The sequence below is a fragment of the Acomys minous genome, assembly GCF_964271855.1.
Source record: "Acomys minous genome assembly, chromosome: 19".
Classification (NCBI taxonomy): Eukaryota; Metazoa; Chordata; class Mammalia; order Rodentia; family Muridae; genus Acomys; species Acomys minous.
Window position 1 is genome coordinate 53,536,618 of NC_140499.1, and position 23,970 is coordinate 53,560,587.

General features: G+C 37.4%; 1 protein-coding gene across 4 annotated transcripts in view; it reads right to left on the reverse strand.

Moving 5' to 3' along the window:
• GRIA2 (glutamate ionotropic receptor AMPA type subunit 2) overlaps window positions 1–23,970 on the reverse strand; it is a 115,103-nt gene that overhangs the window by 8,272 nt on the left and 82,861 nt on the right. For all 4 annotated transcript variants that reach the window (XM_084768803.1, XM_084768802.1, XM_084768800.1 and 1 more), the window contains exons 7-12: window positions 20,931–21,098; window positions 20,575–20,679; window positions 19,668–19,778; window positions 18,015–18,221; window positions 17,171–17,541; window positions 12,793–12,991 (exon numbers count right to left, since the gene is read on the reverse strand). In XM_084768803.1, the coding sequence (XP_084624929.1) occupies window positions 12,793–12,991; window positions 17,171–17,541; window positions 18,015–18,221; window positions 19,668–19,778; window positions 20,575–20,679; window positions 20,931–21,098 (1,161 nt within the window). The remainder of the gene's footprint in view (window positions 1–12,792; window positions 12,992–17,170; window positions 17,542–18,014; window positions 18,222–19,667; window positions 19,779–20,574; window positions 20,680–20,930; window positions 21,099–23,970) is intronic.

A 23,970-nucleotide genomic window follows, 5' to 3' on the forward strand; every position in this document is an offset into this window, starting at 1 on the left:
ATCTCTGCTATGGCACACAGCTGCAAGAATGTTCCTCTGGGAACTCAATTGGAAATATTAATGTAATGACTACCATAGAATCTTGTAAAGATTAGGTTCCTTTAAAAATGCAAACTCATTGAATAGCTGGGGATTTGGCAAAGAAAACCAAAAATCTTTGTCTGTTGTTGAAAACTAATTGACTTGTTTATCATTTCTTCTTCCTGTTTTTTTGCTAACCTTTATTGCAATATTTCACTGTACTTGATTTTAGTTACGTTGACAGACTCATTCAACTCCAAATCTTTTCTAATGTGAATTCGCACAAAAATGTGATGTTTAAACATTTGTGACAAATAGTGAGCTGATGAAAAGTGGTTCAAAATAAAATCACACAAATATTTTATCAGTTTATCCATTGAATTTGTCAATTATTCCAAATTAAGGTGTAAAATACCAAATTTTATAAATGTGGATTTTATAAATTTGTGAAAGCCCAAGTATTAACAATAGAAGTTTCTGTTTCATCTTTAGAACCTTCTATTTCTTATTAGCTTGAAAATTATTTTCCAAGATATGAATACATTATTTCCAAGGGTTAAATGCACTAAAAGGCCTATGGAAAATACACTTAGTGACACAAAGTCTCAACTGAACAACTTGGTATCCCATCACCCTAGTCAACAGAATGTCTGTGTGTCTGCAGTCTTGGGAAAGTCTGTGTGTCTGATACTTCCTCATCTAGACTTACAATATCTCCTAAATTAAATTAGTCCTTTTTGGTTTGATTTCCAACATTTTTAATTTAAAACTTTTGAAATTATAGTAGAATTACATTATTTCTCATTTACTTTTTCTTTCCAATCCTTCATGTCAGCACTATTTAATCTTTTTCAAATTCATGGCACCTTGTGTGTGTGTGTGTGTGTGTGTGTGTGTGTGTGTGTGTGTATGTGTGTGTGTGTATGTATGTGTGTGCATGTGATTACACACACACACACACACACACACACACACATCCAAGTTCACTTAGCAAATATGTCAACTTGTCCCTCTCATAGACTGCAGGGTACTCCTTCAGTTTTGGGGGGTCTTCCAAATTAGAGAAAATGGTTTCAAGTTGTAGTTTTAGAAGAAGAAAAAAACTGAAGAGGACCTAGTCTCGTGAGACTGTGTCTGTCTGCATGAGTGTGCTGTAGTGCCCTGGCACACTAAACATTGGAGGTCAGAGACTGACCTCAGGTCTCTTCCTCTATCCCTCTCTACCTTAGTTTTTGTTGTTGTTGTTGTTTTTTGTTTTTTTTTTCCTTTATTAATTTATTCTTGTTACATCTCAATGGTTATCCCATCCCTTGTATCCTCCCATTCTTCCCTCCCTCCCATTTTCCCCTTATTCCCCTCCCCTATGACTATTCCTGAGGGGGATTACCTCCCCCTGTATATGCTCATAGGGTATCAAGTCTCTTCTTGGTAACCTGCTGTCCTTCCTCTGAGTGCCACCAGGTCTCCCCCTCCAGGGGACATGGTCAAAGGTGAGGCACCAGAGTATGTGAGAATCTACCTTAGTTTTTAAGATGAGGTTTCTCACTGAACCTGGAGCTCACAGAGTCCTCCAGAGTAGCTGGGCCACCTGGCTTCAAGCCCCTCCTGTTTCTTCCTCCACCACTCCTGGCTTCTTTTATGGGAGCTAAAGATTAGAATATAGATCCTTGTGCTTGCTTTGCAAGTAATTCCCAACTGAGCCATCTGCACCAACCCTTCAGTGAATGTATAAGGACATTTGGACTACAGGAAAATGTAAAAGCACAAAGAGTTCTGAATTCAGAAAGCAAACAGAAATAAAGTCACTTACTGAGACTGCAGCCTCTTTTTTTTTTTTTTTTTTTTTTTTTTTTTTTTTTTTTTTGCCTGCTGTCATCACTCTACCACCCTGACCTGTAGAGGAAATCTGTATTTTGGGATAAAGTTTTTTATTTCTTCACAAATCCACTTTTATTTATTTAAATCCTGGAAGGGCACAGCATCAGATGAATTCTGTGTCCAGTGGCCTTCCTACAAAGGCTGCTTCAGAATTTGGTACAAACCATACCACTGTTTCCATGGTCCCAAGTTACTCTTCCCCAGTTCACTCTGGCTTTGTTTAGATTGCCTCCAGGAGTCACTGTGTTGGTTTTCGTTTTATGCTCATAAACACATCTCTTGCCTAACAGAACAGTTTCATCCTAGGCAGAGCACCTTCAATTTTAAGAAGAGCTGTGTGCTTTCTTTGGTTCTGGAGACCTCACTTGTAGCCAGGAAAAATGACCTTGCATCACAGCCTTCTAGACATATTTGTGTTTTGGAAATCCTGTTCCCAGCAAGCCTCCACAGGCCTCTACAGATACACCAAGATGGTGGAAAGAGGAAAGAGGGGATAAAGTTTTAAACATACCAATTTATGTTTTTCTAGCAAAATGACCAAAGATGCTTTATTCTTAAGCATTGTCTTTAACCTAAATTATTTGTCTTAATTCCACTTTCTTTTTTTGTCATGTCAAGAATGAATTTCTAGTAAAGAAAAGTAGTTGACATAGAAAGAGAATGCCAGACCAATGCAATGAAATTGAATTGAAGACCCAGAAATAAACCCACACATTTATGGACACTTGATTTTTGACAAAGAAGCCAAAATGGAAAAAAAAAAAAGATAGCATCTTGAATAAGTGGTGCTTGTCTAACTTGTTATCTACATGTAGAAAAATGCGAATAGATCTATATTTATCACCCTGCACAAAACTCAAACCCAAGTGCATCAAAGACCTCAACTTAATATCCCATATACTAAATCTATAAGAAGAGAAGTGAGAATAACCCTTGAACTCATTGGCACAGGAGATAATTTCCTGAGCAGAACACAAACAGGCCAGGCTCTAAGATCAACAATTAATAAGTGACACCTCATGAAAGTGAAAAGTTACTGTAAGGCAAAGGGCACTGTTTTTTTCAAAGACTAAAAACATTTATTGAAAAAAGATTCAAGTGTTTTAATACATAGCATAAATATAAGCACAAGCGAATTTGGTTACTCTTAAAATGACTGATACAGAGTTGATATGACTTGATAGCTTTGAATGACCCTTATACATTCGAAGACTTTACATCTGTTATTTTGTAATTAAATTATTATTAAAAATAAGTATCTTATTAATAATATATTAGCAATATCATATTGCCATGGCTTGTAGGTACACGTCATCTGACCCATGTCTTTTCCTAGAACTAGAGTGAGTAGTTTTTTACTTCTATAGCATAATAAGCTGCTGGGGACCTGGTGGGGCTGTCTGCCAGCAGTTGAGGAAGGCAGAAGAGTGTGAATTTCTGGGGAAAGTAAGGGCAAAGATCTAACTGACCAAAGAAGTAAATGTATAGAGATGCCAAGGGCCTGGTGAAGTAAGTGGGGCAAAGGGTACTGTTAATGTGACAAAACAACAGCCTACAGATTGGGACAAGATCTTCATCAACTCTACATCCAACAGAGGTATAATATCCAAAATATATAAAGAACTCAAGAAATTAATCAAATAATCAAATTTAAAAGTGGAGTATAGAGCTAAACCAAGAATTCTCAACAGAGGAATCTCTAATAGCTGAGAAGCACATAAGGAAATAATAATAACTGTCCCTAGTCATTAAGGAAATGCAAATCAAAACACTCTGAGATTTCATGTTACAGCTATCAGAAATGCTAGGATCAAAATCTCAAGTGTCAGTGCATGCTGGCCAGGATATGGAGCAAGGGGAATACTCCTCCATTGCTGATGGGAGTGCAAACTTGTACAACCAATTTGGTACTTGTACAATCAATTTGGTGCTTTCTCAGAAAAACTGGAAATAGTGCTACCTCAAGACCCAGGTATACCACTTCTTGGCATGTACCCGAAAGATGCGCCACCATACAGCAAGGACATTTGCTCAACTATGTTCATAGCAGTTTTATTTATGGTAGCCAGAAACTGGAAACAGCCTAGATGTCCCTCAACCGAAGACTGGATGAAAAAAAAAAACATGGTATATTTATACAACAGAATACTACTCAGCCATTAAAAACAAGGAATTCCCGAAATGTTCAAGCAAATGGCTAGAACTAGAAAGGATCATCCTGAGTGAGGTAACCTAGAGCCATAATGGCACAAATGCTGTCTACTCACTTATAAGCAGATACTAGGCATACAGTACAGAATAACCATCCAACAATTCACAGACCCAGAGAAGCTAAGTAACAAGGTGGGCGGGGGTGGGGTGGGGGCAAGTAGGCCCTTCTTGACTCTCACGGAGGTGGATGAAGAGACGGAACTGGGTAGGAGAGAGTGCGGGAGGAGTCAGATGTCCAGAGATTAGGAAGAGGAGGGGAGAGAGCTTGAGGAGAGAAGGGAAGCCAAGGGCAAGGACATTTCTGAGACAAGTTGGAGACTTATGGGGGAGTAGGCTCCAGGGAGAATCTAACGATGACTTCAGATGAGCCTCTGAGTAGCAGGGGGTCAGAAGACTGAGGGGGCCACCTTCTAGTCAGGTAGTACTTATAGTGGTAGGAGGGGAACACCGAGCCATATACAAAAACATTGACCCAAAATTTCCCCTGCCTAAAGATAGAGCAGAGACCGAGTGAATGTACAACCAATACCGGGCCTAACTCCAGACCCACCCCACACCAGAGAGCCATTCTCTGACACCACTAATGATATTCTGCTATGTTTACAGACAGGAGCCTAGCATAACTGTCCCCTGAGAGGGCCCGCCCGGCAGCTGCTCACATCAGATGCTGAGACTCACACTGAGAAATAAGTAGAGTTTGGGAAGTCCTGTGGATGAATGCGGGGGAGGAAGAACAGAAAGACCCAGAGAGAACAGAAAGACCACAAGAAGACCAACGAAGTCAACTAACCTTAGACCCATGGGGGCTTACAGAGACAGAAATGCCCATGAAGGAGCATGTGTAGGCTGAACCGAGGCCTGCTTATACATATATAACGGATGATCAGTTTGATATTCATGTGGTAAGTTGAAGCTCAGTGGGTGCTGTCTATGACATGGACTCTGTTGCTTGCTTTTTGATCACGTCCTCCAAAGGGCCTCAGGGGAGGATGATTTGCTCAGTCCTGACGTGCTGGGGTAGGTTGTTGTGTATGTGTGTGTGTGTGGGGGGGAGTGTTCACCTTTTCCGAGGAGAAGGGAAGGGGGATAGAAGGAAGAGGGAGGGGCCTAAGATTGGCATGTAACGTGAATATATAAATTAAGTGCACGTGTGTGTGTGTGTGTGTGTGTGTGTGTGTGTGTGTGTGTGTGTGTGTATAAAAGAAAAGTATCTGAAGTTAAATGTAATGAGTTTTTTATCTAGAGGGGCTGTCCCCCAAAAGCATTAGGTGATTGGAAAGTTCAAGGCCAGACTGGGATGAACAGTAATGACACTGATTCAGAAAACCAATATTAAATAACCAAAAATTCATTTGGATTAAAATTATATAGGATAATGGTTTCACATAGCACTTGTTGAGGAAAGATAATTTTACATGCATGTTTTTATAGTATGCTAGCCATATTACAATATAAGTGTGAAATTCCTTTTATGGTGAATGTATGGTCTTCAAAAACTTAATTTTATGATATTGCTTGATTTCTTCAATCTCCATTTATTTTCAAAGTTTGTATTATTTCTATTAAAATGAGCAGCCACCAGTAAGACAATATGTTTTAGGTGAACACTCAGTAAAACTCAGAACAAAACTACGCAGAAATGTAAATGATAAATTATTTCAGTACCATATCTTGTTTCAAACACTAAAACTATAATTGAAAATTTTCTAAATATTAGCAACGGTGTTTATATTTAATTTTGATTTTATTCTGATAAGCAACATGAGGGCACACATCTATTTTCCCTCTGCCCAGAGTCCTCAGACATGATGATTATCATCATGGCAACTAGTGTGAAAATGACTAGTAGAACTGACAGATATGGTTCTTTTACTTAAACAAGGTGATAAAAATACATCAAACTACAAATCATATATAATATTGTATATTATTTTGTGATATTCATTTTTTCTGAAGAACATAACTAGAATATTTAAGCTTTTTTTTAAAAATTGAGACAGGATTTCTATGTATAATCTTGACTGTCCTGGACTCACTTTGTATGCCAGGCTGGTCTCGAACTCACAGAGATCCACTTGCCTCTGCCTCCCCGAGTACAGGGAATTAAGGAGGTGTGTATGAGTGCATGTGCACTTGCGTGTGTGCATGCCCAGCTTATTTCTAAGCATTTTAAAATGAGAGTATTCTCAAACTATTTCAGTCTTACAAATTTTGCTGTGAAGTTGTCCTCAGCATTTTGCTAGTGTGAAAACCAATGCTTCTCATGTACGATCTGAAAGGAAAAGCCTCCTGAGGTCTGATTACAGAGCAACTTGGCCACTGTGGTAGTTTGTAAATGACCAAGCTGGGCAGTCAGTGTCAGTGACATTTCTGGAAAATACCTGTGGGACCAAAATAACCCATTTATGCTGAGTAAAACTACTGGTTTACTCAATAATCATAAATCAGGAAAAAAATATATATGTAGACACTTCCCAGCACTGGAACCACTGGAGTCACATGACTCAGGATAGCTTCCTGTTTCTGTCTTTAGTGTTCTTTTCCTAAAAAAATGTGAGGAATTGCCACTGTATGAGTTTCACCGCCCCTAAACAGGGCAACCACGTTTAAAGAAACCCATGTAAAAGCTTCCTAAAATGCTAAACTTTTCTGCACTGCTCTTTCCAGATTGAGCTGGAAAAGGCCCCAGATGCAGCTAGTCCCAAGCTGACTATATCCTTAAAGCTTTCAGACGACTAAAATCCTTCCTCAGATGCTCCATGTGATGGTGAGAAAATTAAAATGTCAGAGAAAGGAAGGCAGCCAACCAGGAAGAAATGACTTCACAGTGTCCTGTGTCATCTAGAGAAGGTGCAGCGATGCAGGAGCTGGCAGCGGAGCAGACTGCCCTGCTGTCATCAGCCCACACAACGAGAAGACAGAGAACTCTGCAGTAAATATGAATGTCTTCACCCACCGTGTCCACTGAGCTACCTATTGCTTCCTATTGACACTCAGCATTTATAATCCCTACCATTTTAGAAACTATTTACATATTGAAGCATGTGTGAAGGACTTTTAAAGAACCTCTTCTGGTATGACTAACATCCTGCAAATATAGGAACATATAACTATACCCAGTTTCCAAAACATTTGATAGCTGTATATATGTAATCCCCAAATCTACAGATATATATTTCTTCCTGCACTCACACACTGGTGATCTTGGTAAGCCTAGCACAAATAACTTGCTGTACTAAAAGTAACAGGAAAAAGAAGGGTTAACAAACTAAAGAAATCACTATTCTGTGTGTCATAGGTATCAAGAAAGTATGCTGTCTCTTTGCTCCATGCAAGCAGCAAACATAAAAATTGTAGCATTGCTGAAGCAGCATTTACTATTTTGTAAGTAAACCTGTAATAACTAGAACACTTTCATTTGTGGCCGTATTTGCATATTTTATTGTGGATCAGGCATGGAACCCAGGACTTTGCTTGTGCTGGGCAAGAGTCAGCTTCTGCTTTGGAGATGCAGTCCTAGCAGGTAACTCTATTGTGCACTTTTATTTTGAATCCAGGTCTCCCTAGGTTTCCTGTGCTGGTTTTGAAATCGCTCTGCAACCCAGATAGACCTCAAACGTGTGACCTTTCTCATTCCTGTTCCCAAGTAGCTGCAATTAAAGGCACATACTTCCCAGGCCCAGACAAAAACTTACGTGACTATAAACAAGTGTACTTAATGTCATAAACACAGTGACAAAACATAATGACCTTAACACTGATCTCAATTATTGTAACTCTCTGGTAACTATGATTATAGAAGTGTGAAATGCACACACTCACAGACACAGACACACAAGCATATACACAGAACCAAGCATAAACACATACACACAGAAAACAGGAAAGTTTCGGACTAATCCTTTTGTTCTAGTGAGAAATAATTGCAATGTATGTGTCTATCCTTTGTACAGTTTCTAAACTGAAAAAATGTCTGTGATGTTGGGTAGCAACACTGTAGTTTAATGTACTAAGCTCAGAGGGATATTGCTCTTTACAAATGAGAACAATTAGACTCTTTACATTAAAAAATGGGCAACCTTTACTATGACAATGGTCTGGGTTTTTTTTTTTTCTCTTCCTGATACTAACAGCATGAACATATACCACTTGGTCATTGGTGCAGTGTGCTTTGTCCTCTCAGGGGTGACAACTGGAGGAAATGGACTGATTTCAGTGAGAAGGACTTGGGGCAGGAAGAAACTCTCCCTCCCCTTATAAAAGTCAATTATCATCCTTTGTGCATTACCAGACCTGTGGCAGCCTCATAGGGAAAGCCACTGTCTGCTCTAAATTCTGACCTGCTGTGGGAACATAGAAAACATAGGTTCTGTCAAAAATCATTTTCTAGAGAAAAATTATAGAACTAAGATCTGCCCTATTTTAATGAGGGGAAATTATCAAAATTGAAACGCTAAAAATAGTAGTTTATATTTGAAATCCTAATTCTCTCCTAATTATAGGTATGCTACAACAGCACTCTAATTAACTATGATTAGATTAGCAGCTCCACAGCAGGTCATGACAGCATACTGGGGTCCATAGAGAGAAAGCTTGTAGATGCACAGAGGCCACTTCTCGTCCTATACGTCTCAGTTTTAAAAGGATTGGACTCTGTCTTCCCTTTCTTGCAGTACAAACTGAATATTGATGTTAATTTATTGGTTAACATTGAGGAGGAGTATATAGTTTAAATTAGAAAATTCAGAGTTTAACTTATACTTCTAAGTCTACTATGGGCTTCACCAGCACCAATAAAGTAATATTAACATAACCTAATTTAATATTAAATTGCTTACCCAAACCCTGAAAATACTAAAGACTTTGATTGAAACAGCTAATATTCCTTTAGTGCAAAAATGATCATTATATACTAGAAACTCAATTTAAGTTACTTTCACATTAATGGAATTATTTAATAAAACCTGTAATTAAAATTACATGTTGCATTTGAAGGAGATCCAAATTGAAGTTTAGATGTGGATATTTGACTTTAAATGTTTTTAAATTTTACTCCTTTCTTTAGCAATTATTTGAAATTTGGACAGTGTTCTCATGTCTCACGTTGTTTCCCCCAAATCTGAGTTCAGAACTTGCTGTCATTAAAACAGACAATTGCCTTGGTAACTTACAGATGATCTACTAGAATTAATAAAATTCTAATATTTAAAGACCAAAAAAAAAAAAAGGGGGGGGAGTAGCAACACAATGGAATTAACCATACTAGGAAATGTAATATTAGAACAATAATGTAAATAAGGGCAGCCATTCCTTCTCCCACAAGTAATTAGTTCTTCAATTGAGGCCAGAAAACAAAGCACATGGGCACATCTTTAGTCTAACAGCCTGCTTCCCCCATTCCTTCTACCTGGTTAGCTGGCCACCATATCCATCAATTCGACTCCCTTTCAGCCTCCTTTGAGTGTACCTCACATGAAAACTCAACATCCCTATTGCTAAAGGACAGTTGAAGAAGAGCATCGACCCAACATGTATGCTGACTATTAATCTCAAGTAGAGAAGCAAACATTTTTTTGCAACCTCTTTCATTCCTAGAAATGTAAACTTTCAACTGGGCTCAGCTTACAGATTGGGAATTTATGGGAAAATGCTGGCAGAACTACTATTTTTATCTTCAAAATGTCTAAATTAACCGTGTTTTGCTCAATATATTTTTCTTTCCCACAGCACTCAGCGGGTTGGAGTTCTTTGCTGATAGGGGATCCATGACTGAAATTCTGTACAGTGAAGCACGTGAGAAGCAATGAGAAGTCAGGGTTCCAGCTGGAAAGTTACAGTATCCAGAAAAAAAAAACCCACAGGGGTAGACACAGAAGGAAATCATTTCTAGTATTACATCGTATGACCCCATTATCAAATATAAATAGAAGTGGCAAGTGTGTCAAAAAAAAAACTACTCATAGACTAGCAAGCTTTTGATTTAATCTAACTTGGAGAGATGAGCCTTTGAGAAAAATAAATTTCAAGTCACAAACATGTCATGTATTCAATGGAAGCATTAGTGCTTTTCTATTTTGGTGGTCTGCGTTTTCATCTTAACTTCCATTTACTGTCAAGAGCAAAATAAGGAGTCTGTAAATACGTTCAACCACGCAGTTTGTTTCTCTAGCTAAGAGGAGTGGAAAACAATTCTCTGTGCACTACAATCCAGCCAAGGGTGTTTCAAGTTCATCCCAGAGCTACAACAAGAGATGTTGTGAGGACCCGCTCACATTTCATCCATAACTGATGTGGTAGCTTCATATAATCAAACCAAGAACAATACATAGACACTGGGGACCAATGTTAATGTCATTCCTTCACAAACCAAAACAGTAGGGAACTATTTTAGGTCTCCGAATACATCAAGGTCCCCAAATTATCTGGCCATTTGTTTAATAATACATAAAAATAAAAAACAACCATTGCCCACATGTATTCATTAGATATATATTACAATAAGAAAATACACTGGAATAGAAATTTTATTTTTAAAGGCTTATTTGGTAAGTATTTTGGAAGGCTAAAAGCCCAGGAATGGGCAGCAGCATCTGGCTTGTCTATAGTGAGGGCCTCTTTAGCTAGGTCACAATGCGGTAGTAAGGAAAGGCCAGAAACAGACACATGGAGAAGAGACCAAGTGCATGATGAGAGGCCTCCTTTTGTAACAAGTTGGGAGAACTAACCAGAGTCCCATAGCAACAGTCTTAATCCTTTCTCAAAACAGATCCAACAGTGACCCAAGCACCTTCTACTAGGCTCTAACTCTAAGAAGTCCCATTCTTTCACCATGCTCAGATTGGGAACCAAGTGTGAGGTGACAATTCAAGCCATTTCCTGAACATAGTCCTCAATTATCAGACAGGAATACTATAAGGTAGAAAAAGACAATACATTAAAAAAAACTTTCCTTTGGGAAATAATGTTAATAACAAAGCAGTTTGCCTAAAGGCATGTGATTATTTCTCCATTACTTTAGCAAACAGAGTATGATCTCAAATCTTGTGCAGACTTCACAGTTGTGGCACAGTCAGGCTCTGCAAGGCATGGATGCCCCAAACCATAAGGGCAGTGGTTTTCCTCAGCTGAGGCACTCTTACTTATCTTTCTACTGGGTAATTTGAGTCAGCTGGCCCTGGTAGTTGGCTTTTAGCTGCTTAAAGCTTGCATCCTATTGGCTGAGCAAAAACATGCTGAAGTGGTTGCTACCATGGGTACCCAAAAGTGACAAAGGCAGCTCTCAGAAAATGCATACTCAATTGGAAAAGTATTTAGAAACAACTATGATTATCATATACCTAGACGAATAACACCAGTATAAGATGATACAATAAATCCCTGTGTTGTTCATTCAACGGATGTATAGGAAAGCATACCTGAGTTTTCCAGATAAGTAAAACAAGCCATAGAGCATACAAATGACAACAGATCTTATAAATATATTTTTAATTACTAAGGGTGAAGTCTTGTGATTTATTCAGTTAAAATTACTGTTATAGTCAAGCCAGAGAACCACTGTATGAAAAGAGTATAGTAAATTGTAGTTAATAGCAATCTGTGTCAAAACTTTCATATTTAGATCTGTAAGAAAGCAGGCATTTCAGCTAGAACTTATTGAGTACTCTCATTGAGATGCTAACAGAATCACTGCCCTTCCTTTCCCACACATCCAAGTTACTGAATGGAGTAGCTATGCTCCTGCTCCCAAGCACATCTCTTCCCTTTATAGCTTGGACCCATTTGAAGACATCAGGAACAGAGAACCCAGGAAACGCAGGATCAGATTGTTGAAATTACATCCTACTGTTTTGACATTTAGCACATTGACGATCCTTGCCATAATCTTGAAGCAAATTGGCCATCATCTCATTAACACACTAAGATATCTTCAAAGGTATTTGTTAACTATCAAATGTCTTTTGTCATATTTCCTGGCTAACATAAACACATCAGCTATGTGAAAATAGATTGGTAGAATGAGGTTTTCACAAATACAATGAAAAGCATGGAAGGAACTTATTCTAACACCACATGGTGTCTTACAATGGGTTAAAAGAAAAACTTAACCTACAGGCACATTGTGTTACTTATTTTTAAATTTTTAAATGTTATAAAGTTGAATATTTTTCCTTGGAAGATTTTCACAAAAACTTCAGCAATTACAGCTTAAAACCTAATCTGCTTATTAATTTTGAAATACCGTCCTGGATGTGAGCATGAGTCTCTTCATGATAAATGATGCATGTTAGATGCAACATGGTTACATAAAATGAAAGAAAGCTTCAGTACCCTTTCCTTAGAAAACACTGATAACCTAAATTGCATTTTGTTTCCATTTTGATCCCATAGAATGTTTATCAATTTTGATAACATTCAGATGGTATAGCAACATTAAGTCATTTCTTCAGAGCAATTAAGAATTAAAAAAAGACCCCATGGAAGCATGCTATAGTTGGAGATGAGGAAGGCCTGAGACAGAGACAGAGCAGAAACAGAAACAGTAGCAGAGACAGCTAATTCCTTTCACATAGCATCTTTTCCTGGACCATGTGAAAATGGGGGATGGGGGTGGGGGGAGGTGGAATAATTTATAGGGGTTACATTTTTTTTTAAATCCAGACACTGAAAATCAGAATCACTTACCCTGAAAAACTCTTTAGTGGATCCAGAGTCTAAGGTCCCATAAGCAATTTCTGTTTGCTTAGAAAGATCCTCAGCGCTTTCGATAGGAGACACCATCCTCTCTACAGTCAGGAAGGCAGCTAAGTTAGCCGTGTAGGAGGAGATTATGATCAGGGTAAAGAACCACCACACACCTCCAACAATGCGCCCAGAGAGGGATCTGATAACAAGTATGAAATGGATTCATAAAGTGAAATGAATGATCTAATATAAAACAGGTTAACATTCATATCAAATAGCCACCTACAGCCGACTTCACCATATATCTTGTAATATACTCTTTAGGGAAACTAGAAATTACTAACAATTTTGAACGAGGAATACAGAGTAATGAGGTTGAGATCTGAGGATGTAGCCAAAGACCTAAACTCCATTCTTGGGATTTCCCCCATAGTTAAAGTTTCAAACAGATAAAATTCAACAAAAATACAACGTCAAGAAATGTATAAGTAATTTATCTAATATGCATAATGCTCTGTCTACTTATAATATAAATAAGCACAAACAAGAGATCCAAAGAACAACAGTAAAGTTCATAGCAAAACAAATATTAAGAAACAGTTTACACCATAAATGTAACTTTAAACATGAAAAAAAACCCCACCCCTCCCTTTAATATACCCAATCCCCATCCCACAAAGAGGCCCAGTTTCATGAGGTTCTGGGTGTGCAAACACATAGATATTTGATACAGTACAGGAGAAAAAATGGAAAAAAATGAAATGATACTAAAAGGAAACATAATTCTTAATGAATTATAAATCAGATGCCTTCATGATGTGGACTGTTCTGACCCTGTTCCTTTGTGTTTCCTGCTTAAGAGAAAAGAAAAAAAGAAGAAGAAGAAAAAAAATGGAAACCCAAAGAAAACAAATTAGATGTTTAAAGGTTTAAAAGATATTAATTCCTATTGTGAAGTATAATAAGATAGCAGTATAATGTATATGACTATAAACACATATGATGTTTTTAAAGCTTTAAAGTTTTCCAAATTTTTACTTTAAATTTTGAAGGAGATAATTATAGTTATATAGATACCAATGGGCATCTACTGTGCTATTTTAAAAGATTTTATGGGACTCTGCATATAATTGAGAAATTTGAGGTAGCATTCCTAAAATGTTAAAACATGAAAATTGGGCAATTTATGGGCATAATAAAATTTATTGGAGATTAGCATTAAGCAATGCAGGTAAGCAACACCAGATAAAATTGTGGATGATTTTGGTAGAATAAATCATGCACTCAATACAAAAGGACAAGGTAACTCCCAAAACTTTAAGATTTAGAACATCTGTTGCTTAAAATAAAAAACTGGAGGAATATAATTGAGATCCCATGACAAAGTCATTATAAAATGTAAATATTTAAATAAACAGAGTAGAAAGGGAAGGTTTAAATATTTCTCACATGAAATTGGAATCAAGTATTTTATAAACATTGCTTCTGGAAAATCCTGATCTGGCCATAGCCTCCCTCTTCCTGTAGGAGGATAATTACAGAACACAAAGGCTGCTCTAAGGAGCCAGACTTGGAGCCTTGTTGCTCATATCCCCCACAAATCAACACTAAGGTCGATTTTTGTGGAATTGTCTGACACTGCACCAATCTCTTACCTGATTAAGAATTGTGTTTATATATATTATTCTATATTATTGTGTTTATATATATTATTCTCACTATTCTCCAGTGAGAAAGTAAATGCTAGTTAATATCAATTTTCTTTTATTCCAGTGCTTAAAATATTATTCAGATAAAATATTTCAATATTATTTTAATTACATTAATTATAAAACATAGAAAATAGTTTTAGACTTTATTGTTTACCTGTTTTAAAATCAATATTTAATTTTAATTTTTTTTTGAGTTCTAGAGAAGTTTTATTAAGAGAAGAAAAACAGATTTTGATTTGTGGTGAGAGTTACCATAATCAAAACCAAATTTTCCTTTATACCACATAAATGGTATATGATTTATGTCTAGAAAATATTGTGGATATAAAAAAGCAAGCTGAAGAACAAAAATAACCATTGTGGCATATTGCTCTTCTAATTTCTAGATTTCAAAACGTTTCATACAGTGAAGAGAACTCAAACTTTTCCTTTTTTCTTTCTTTCTTTCCTTCCTTCCTAGACTGCAATTAAATCATACTAGACTTTCTACATTCTCCATGGAAGTGCACAGCAGATTTTCCTTGGAAAAAGATAATGGATGGCTTTTCAAAAGTGCTTCAAACAACTTTCTAAGTGCTCTGTTAATTTAGCTTTTTTGTAAGGACAGTAACCCTCTATTGCTCTAGTCTGCAGTGGTCATCACTCTGTCCAAAAACATAATAGTTCGTTTCATTCTTTTCTTAAAATGATCGTTCAATTGGCAATGCTATGTTTTAGGTACAGTTTTTAGGGGCTATAAAACAAGCAGAAAGAAAAGAATACTTCCATATTCATAAAAACCAATAATAAGGGAAATACCTTTACTAAAACCTATGTTTCTTACTAAGAAACATATGTTATTATGTGTGACCGGCAGTGAATCTTGACTCAGGAATGAAAGTACAAAACACAATATCTTATTTAACAAGGAAGCATGATAAAAATAAGAAGTTGTCTAAATGACACAGTGGACGCTGGGATCTTCTCGGGTAAGTGTGCCTTGCACTACAGACACAAAAGAAGAAATCCAGTACCTAACAAACACTGCATGACAAAGCAACCTTAGTGCCATGTTGTGAGTGGGAGATGGGAAGGCTCCTAGACTTTCTCCATCTATAGGAACACAGGACAGTTATCTACTTCACTATACGTTCCCATACTCCGCTTATCCAAAAGACAGAGCTTAACATATGCCGGCCAAGCACAACTGCCTTTTACTTAGAACTTGGGTACCATGATTCAGTGGCCTTACCAAAACTAAGCTGTTAACTTCGAGTTTTATGGACAAGAATGTTCTCAGACCCTCCATCTTGTTATATTTTTTTTTCTCCCTCATTGTTAGAAACGGATCTTCATATCTTTAACCAAGATCAGGTAACTAAATATAGAGGTATGAGTTTGACCCTTCTATATGTCAGAGGTTATAACTGTGTACCTAGGAGCCTGCACTCCTTCATCCATGTCATGCAAATATATCTAGAATATCTCCAAATCAGGGTAGCTCTAAAGAGAATCCACTGTGAATATACAGCTAAGGGTCTTTTTAATAGAAAATCTACATAGTTGAGTTTTTTTCTTTTTATGTGAATTTTACAATGCACTACCATACTATCTACTGAGTATCAGAGGATAGGTGTTTAATAATTTCTGCCTAGAGGGCATATTTCCTTCTTCTCAGCCAGTGGAAGACATTAAAATACTTAAAGAGCCATGCTTATGTTAAATTTGAAATTAATTGCTTATAATTCTCCAAGTACTCAAAAACTAACATTTTAATGAGTTACCATCAAGGAGTCACCCCCTTCACTAGTAAAGATTATTACAAGACTCAAAGGAGGCCACTCCAGCTCGAAATGAACTTTCCCCCAAAGACAAACAACATCTTGGCTTTAAATGTTAACGATAACACACTAGCAAAGGTAGGGTTTATTTGTTTGAAGAGATACAGGTAGCTATCATTCATGTTGTACCGTAAATAAAAGAAATTGGTGACTTGTGACAGATATGTGATAATTAGGCACTTTAGTCCTGAGATAATCATATCCTGATGTGGATAGAGGTGTGTGAGTATGTAGTAGTCTATCTGGCAGAGGCATTTCCTGAAAGTCATTGGTTTTCTGACTGCATTTCTAGATACTTGAAAATGTGGGAGCAACCTTTAAATCCAGAACCCTGACCTTTAAAAAAGTTTAATAACCACCCCCCTCCCCTTCTCTCTCTTACACCATTTCCATGAACCGGTGTTAGGGAAATAAAGAGATGAGGTATGTGCAAATGAAGTGTGGTCTAACACGTTGACGTTGTAGGAAGTGGCTAATATCGTAATATCGCCCATTTTCCCATATACAGGTCTGCGTATCAGCACACAGATGACTGTAAAATGAGAATATGCAGCAAAAACACGGTACCCCTCCAAGCAGGCATGGAATGATAGGGACCTTATGCATTTTATAGCCTCTCCATGGTGTGTATAATTCCACCAGGGAAACACATGATCAACATTCAAGGAACATTGTTCAAGTATTTCACAGGCTTATGCCGATGGTAAACACTTGCCCTCTAAGCATCTTAAATTGCTTGGACAAGGTGGTCGGCAGCTGGTGACATCTTTATGGTGAATTCATAAACACCATGAATATCCGCTTGAGACCTAAAATGCACAAAGTTGAAGAGGGTGAGTGACCAACCTTGGCGAAATATCGCATCCTTGCTGCATAAAGGCACCCAAGGAAAACCAGAGACTATTAAAAATCCCAAATTCATTAGTTGATTCACTACTTTGTGTTTCTCTTCCATCTTCAAATTCCTCAGTGTGCCACTCGTAGGGGCTAAATCTGCTGACCAGGAATAAAACTACACTGACCCCAATGTAGGCAAACACAATGCACATCCAGATCTCATAGGCTAAAGGATCAAGAAAGGAAAACACTCCTGGTTTGGACTTCTGAGGCTTCTTAATCATGATAGAGATTCCAAGGCTCATGAAGGGCTTGGAGAAGTCAATCACCTCTTCTCTCACAAGGGTGATAGTTAATGGAGCAATTGCAATGTCAGCTTTCTGTAAAGGAAAGAAAGGACAATAACAGGACCCAGAATTATAGCTAGAAAGGGCACATGGCTAAGATGTGGAATGGAAAGGGATGGAAATTAGAGAATGGCAACAATTATGGCTCTTGTTCAAAAAAATAAGCAAGGGGCAATGCCTTTAACCACCTTGTATTACAAACAAACACTTGACCTATCTACCTTATCTAAAGTCATTGCATATTTCATGTACTACGTCCTTGAAGTTTGGAGACAATAGGTGAACTTGAAGACAGGGGAAATGCATGTTTCAGTTAATGTTCAAATTTACTTCTTGCTTCTGCCTCAACCTTTCAAATTTTATCACAGAAACAAAACTATTGTTTGTCTAGAACAACATGGAATGCCAACAACCTGAGAGATGGGTATTTTAAAAAGAAAGAGTGCCCATTCTGCCAACCATGGTTCAAACTGAATTACTTTACCTTTAAAGAGATATATACTTACCCCATATACAAGTTCTCCAACCATACCATTCCAAATTTTGGTGTCTGCATCCCTGGCCCCATACTTGCCATCCCCAACAATAGTCAACTTGTACTTGAACCCACAATGTTTGGCAATTTCTGCAGCTAAATCAACACAGTAGCCCTCATAACGCTCATTCCCTTCGAGCATTTCATGATTTTTCTTCATCATAACATACGGAGATTCCTATAATCAAAGACAGTGTGTTCACTGGTTATCATACTGAATTATTCAAATACTGCTATTTTTTGAAACTCATAGCTTAATAATTGCTTGCCATATATAGTCATATATGAAATATAAAGATAGTGTCATAGATATTGAAAGAAAAATATAAAGGCTTAGTTCTTTTCTACAACCAAGATCCTTAAATCTGCACATTAATGATCATGGAGATGGCTTATATCTAATAATATCAGAATAAGATACTAAAAAGCTATTAGAATGGCTGTCTCATCTTCTTTGTAATTCTCAAGCATGAGAGAGCGAAACTTTGCTCAACAGTTACTATATTCAACTTTGGGTCTACCTCACCCTTCTTCAAGCCCAAGAGCCAGAGTTCAACCAAGTTCTGTGTTACTACTGTTCCAAGTACAAAACTTCAAGTAGGAAAAAGCTCCATGCAAGTAATCCCTAAACTGAAATGATCAGTGATTGTGGTCATAGCAACATACTGATTCTACTCCTGAAAGCTTCATGTCTCCCTTCATCTATGAGATAAAATAATGTTTCAAGTATAGTCATATAGACTCTCTATAAGCCCAAGAAAGAGTAAGAGCAATGAAAAGATCCAACAAATCTAATATTTTCCACTTTGGAGTACCATGGAATGTGAAACTAAATGAGATAGTAGCTCCTCTTAATAGCATGATGTGAGTCTGACATTTATTAAGACAATTCCAGGGGCCACTAGTGTTTTATCCTAATCTCTTATAAGTGTATCTATATTTTCATCTCATGTTACAAGATAATGAATCCACAGATTTATAACCTCACCACACAAAGTAAAGCAGTGCACAACTATTTTATTTCAAAACTATGTCTCTACATGAATTTCCTTTTCTCTTGCTCCCTTGCTCAGCATTGTGTCCTTGTGATCAGCGTTTCCCTCCTTCAGTACCTATCCTAGAAGATCTACCTTCAGATATGCTTTGCCTCCTCCATCTTTCACTACTCATGTATTTGGAAGCAGGTATGTGGGCACCACTAGGTTCAAATGAAGGATATAAGGAGATCATCACTACTTTAAGGAGTCTGTCTTCATTATGAGGAAAGAGAGCATTATTATATCACAATACCAAATGGGAAGGTGGAGATGAGCCAGAGTTGGGTGAGATTTGAAGGGAAGTGTAAAGAAGAAATGAGACCTTGCTCTGCTGTTCAACTGTGTCAGCAGCAGGGTACCAACTAGCTGCCAAGCTAGACTTCAGACTCCTAGGGGATGAGAACATTCTGAATACTTCAGCTTATCCTGTGTGTAATCCCTTCCTCATAAGCATGCAGTAAGTGACACAGTGATATCTATACAATGGGTTAACATCGGGAACGCTGCCTGGTGTGGTTACTATCCTAAAACATAAGCAGAAACTCTCCAAGTGAATGCTTTGAATAAGGAAAACCCGAGTTAATTACCAGGATTGTGGTGACAACCACAGTTTTATTTTCAAGCCCAGATGTGTCGTTTCCAGAAGGGAGCTCAGTTAGGGTGACAACCATTTTATCCACTTCACTCCAGTACCCAATCTGAAAAAGGTCGCAGCTGATAAATGTGGAGAAATGGCCTGCCCACATGTAAAACATTTGATAGTCTTCGAACACATGCTTACATCCAAACTAACACCCATACTGACCAGAATTCTAAATAAACAAAATTTGTACCATCATAAGCAAAATCTAACTGGGATTGAAATTGTAAAAATAATTTTTAAAATTGGGTTGAACTTCATTTTTATCATTTATTTAATTTTGTTTAATTGAGACAAGAACTTGTTATGAATTTAGATTGCTTTGTGTAGAACTCAACTCAAATCACAAATCCCTTCCCTCAGCATCTGTAGTTCTGAGATTAATGGCGTGCACCAGTGCAATTGGCTCACTTTTCACATTCTTGGATAACTTAGGGGGAGAAGGAAGAATGTACCACGAAATATATTCCAAACAATGACATTTTAGCCAGACTACTTTAACAAAAGATCTTGAGTTATACGGTTTTTAAAAAGGCTAACACACGCTAACACTGCTATTGATTTCTTCTAAAATTATTACATCTTTAGCAATTGTTTTCTAACTTATATTAAAGTCTTCCTATTAATGTTTTCTAAGAAATAGTGAAGCAGTTCTGCTTACAGATATTATTTTAGATTATATACCACTATCACTTGCCAAAGATAAATTTACTTGATTTAGAAAGCAACTCTCAAAACGACATCTGTTTCTAGAAGACATTCGCTGCTACCTACATGCGCATGCTCTGTGACCCCTGGCCTGAAGATGACTCCCTCACAGGGAGACCACACTTTAAAGCCTTATAAACTTTTACCTTCCGGGGCCCATTTGTTTTGAGTTCCATGATATTAATTGTGTAGTTTATCCTTTTTCCATTCTGGTCGAACTTTATATTTCCAGAGAGACCTTCAACTTGAACCTAAAGATGGAATGGGAATAGAGTACAATTATAATTTTATTAAGTCCAAGATACAAACTGCAAAGCTTTTTACACTGACTTACCTTTGTGTTCTGAGGGAAAATAAAGCAAACAAACAAACAAAAAAACCCCACCATGGCCTGTGTGTTCCACATAAATAAAACAAGGATGACTTATTTGGTTTGGCAGTGAAAACAAAAGCCACCTTAAAGACTGTGTAGTCCTATTAGCACTTATTCTGTGAAACTGACCTGTTTGAGGGCCCTTTCTATTTCTACGCCTTGTCCCCAAGGCACAGCTGGGTTGGCCAAACAGTCGCCTGCATTTCCTCTTCGGGAGATTTCAATCCTCTGCTTCCGAAGGTTTCGGAATGCTTCCGTCATCACTTGGACAGCATCATAGGTCAGGGCTGATGTATACTAAAAGGAATCACACACTTTATAAGGATGGGAGAAAATTCGGAGCTTTGCTGCATATATGCCTCATCTACTGTGCAACACCGGTCATCTATACTGTTCTTACAACACAAGTCCTCTATTTAGCTACCTTAGGATCCAAGAATCAGTGGACAGTGAGGTTATGGAACATGCCTAATAGCTTAGTGTCTTAGCTATTTTAACTGCAACATTATTACTTTTTTTGAGATCAGTTTCTCATTGAACCAGTGCTTTATGGCCAGCTGTGATGACACATATACTTTCAAAGTAATAATAAACATATCCTTGATGTCCAGTAAGAAATTCATTAGTTAAAATGAGCAAAAAAAAAAAAGATGAATTTTTGGACCCTGAATCTCCAATTCAACTTTGGTGGTACTCACATATACATTCGAGTGGTGTTTGACCACTTGTTTACGTTCCCCTGGGTATTTCTAGGGCTGTTAAGGAAAAAACAAGCTCTGCCCACTGTCACTCCTTGGCTATTTTTAATGTCTTAACAATCTATAAGAATGCTAATTCAAGCTTATTATTGCTCAACAGGCATTACTGGGCATGCTCGGTTTCCGTCATCTGTCCAAGGCTCTACCGTTGCTAGTGACCAGCTACACTTCAATCATAAAGATGTATTGAATGTTAGTGAGCATTTTCTTGTGTAAAAACACGAAAAAGTGGAGTACAGCTGGAGAAAATGCAATGCCATGACTTGTGACATGGTAACACTAAATTCCTAATCTAAGTCCAAAATGGCGTGCAGTACTCCTGAGCAGTCTTAGTCACCCCATGCTTCTCCTTCCACTGGGACTCAGCTCCTTTTCTAAATACCATATAGCCTCCACCTGCTTCATTTTGCCAAACTCCTTCTGAAGATAGCAAGAGGTCCCCAAGTAAATGTTGGTTTTTTGTCACCTGGAGAAAAGCCTGAGACCCCTGCAATTCCTTTGCTCTCCTGAGCTGGCAGAAGAGAACTGGCCCATTTCCTCCAATGGCCCCCACCTAGAGTTCTCGCGTCTGGTTTCCCTAAACACATTTGTTTCTGGAGCCACGCATGCAATATTTCTCATCAGCTCAGGGGCGCTTGCTTTCTCTACTTAATCATCTCTAAAAGACCTTCAACTTCAATCAACTTTATTCTTTCGTTCTTTCTTTGTTTTTTGTTTTCTGTTGTTGTTGTTTTGTTTCTGTTTTTGTTTTGTTGTTGTTGTTGTTTTTGTTTTTGTTTTTTCGAGATGGGGTTTCTCTGCATAGCCTTGGTGGTCCCAGACTCATTTTGTAGACCAGGCTGGCCTTGAACTCACAGTGATCCACCTGCCTCTGCCTCCCGAGTGCTGGTATTAAGGGCGTGCACTAGCACACCCGACTCAATTTTCTTTTTTTATCTCCTACCACAGTTGTAAAGAGAAATAAGAGAAGATTGCAGGAGAAAACAAAGACAAAAGGAAGCAGGAATATGCTTTGTACCAGTATATCTTTCCAATCCCTATCCCAGTTTGTCTATTTCTTTCTTAGGCAAATACTTTGAAAGGAACTTCTGAATCTGTCTCTGCATATGAATCTTCTTTGCTTTCACTAAGGGCTGTTCTTTGGCTCGTGGATTCATAAACTGTTAAATGTGGTTTCCTCGGTGCTGCCTTCCTTACACAGCTCTTTCCCTGTTTCCCTTATTTATTGGATTTTCCAGCATGTGATCATACTATGTGAATATTCTTCATTGTTACCTTTAACTATCCTCCTCGCTAGAATAAGCATGCCAGGGAAGCACAGCTCTAGTCTGTTAGCACTGAAGTCTTATAGACTACAATAGGGTTTGATATATTGAAAAGATTATAAGGGAAGAAGAAAGAATCAAGAATGAAAGAAGGGAGGGAGGAAGGAAGGAAGGAAAAAAAGGAAAAAGGGAAAGTAGGCCAGAGGTCATATATAGACCATGACTTTCCAAAGACTCATTTTCTCCTGGTCCAGTGTAAGCACATATAAAGCAGACCTTCATAATACATAACTCTTTAAGTTGGTCTTTGTAGCACTGGTGAACAGAGGTCTGTTTTCTTTCATTTAATATGAGTTTTTTTTAAATAAATAGGCAAATAAGAAGATTATGTGGTATCATTTATCTTCATGCAGTCTACAATTCTATGTCTAATTTTATGATAAAATGGTTGGGGAAAGTTCTTAATTTTTTAATTTATTCTTGGATTACTTTAGTCAAAATACTGTCAAAAATACGAGTGAATATTTTTATTAAAAAATTTCAGAGGAAGAAAACTGGGCATGAGGGTATATGAAGTATATATATATATTATATATATAATACTATATTATTATATCTGTGTGCTATAACTCTATTAATACATGCTTTATTTGTAAACCTTCACAGGTCTTGTTGTTGGTGGTACTATTTGGGTTTTTTTGGAGTTGATTCTTGGAACAGAGCCCAGGCTGATCATGAACTCTTAATTCTGCTGTTTCAGTTTTCCAAGTACTTACATTTCAAGAATTAATTTTTTTTTTTACTATATTAAGTTTCTAGTTACTTTATAAAATTTCTCCTCAAATGTTAGTCATCAAAATGTCTCTTATGATGTAATGTCACATCAGGTCATATGTGAATTTTTTCACTTCCTGCATTTTCTGGGGAATGTACAAATCTTTCCTAGATAGAGATCTAAATTCTCCAGAATGCATAGACTAGATATTTCCTGAATGCATTCTAAACAGTCATTTGAGTACAGATTATGTGTATATCTGTGTGAGTATGTGTATGTGTGCGTGTGTTTCCTAAATCACTATATTTCAGTTATTCAAGGTAACTCAAGCTCAACAGATTTAAATAAACTCATCTAATTTTTGCAAAACC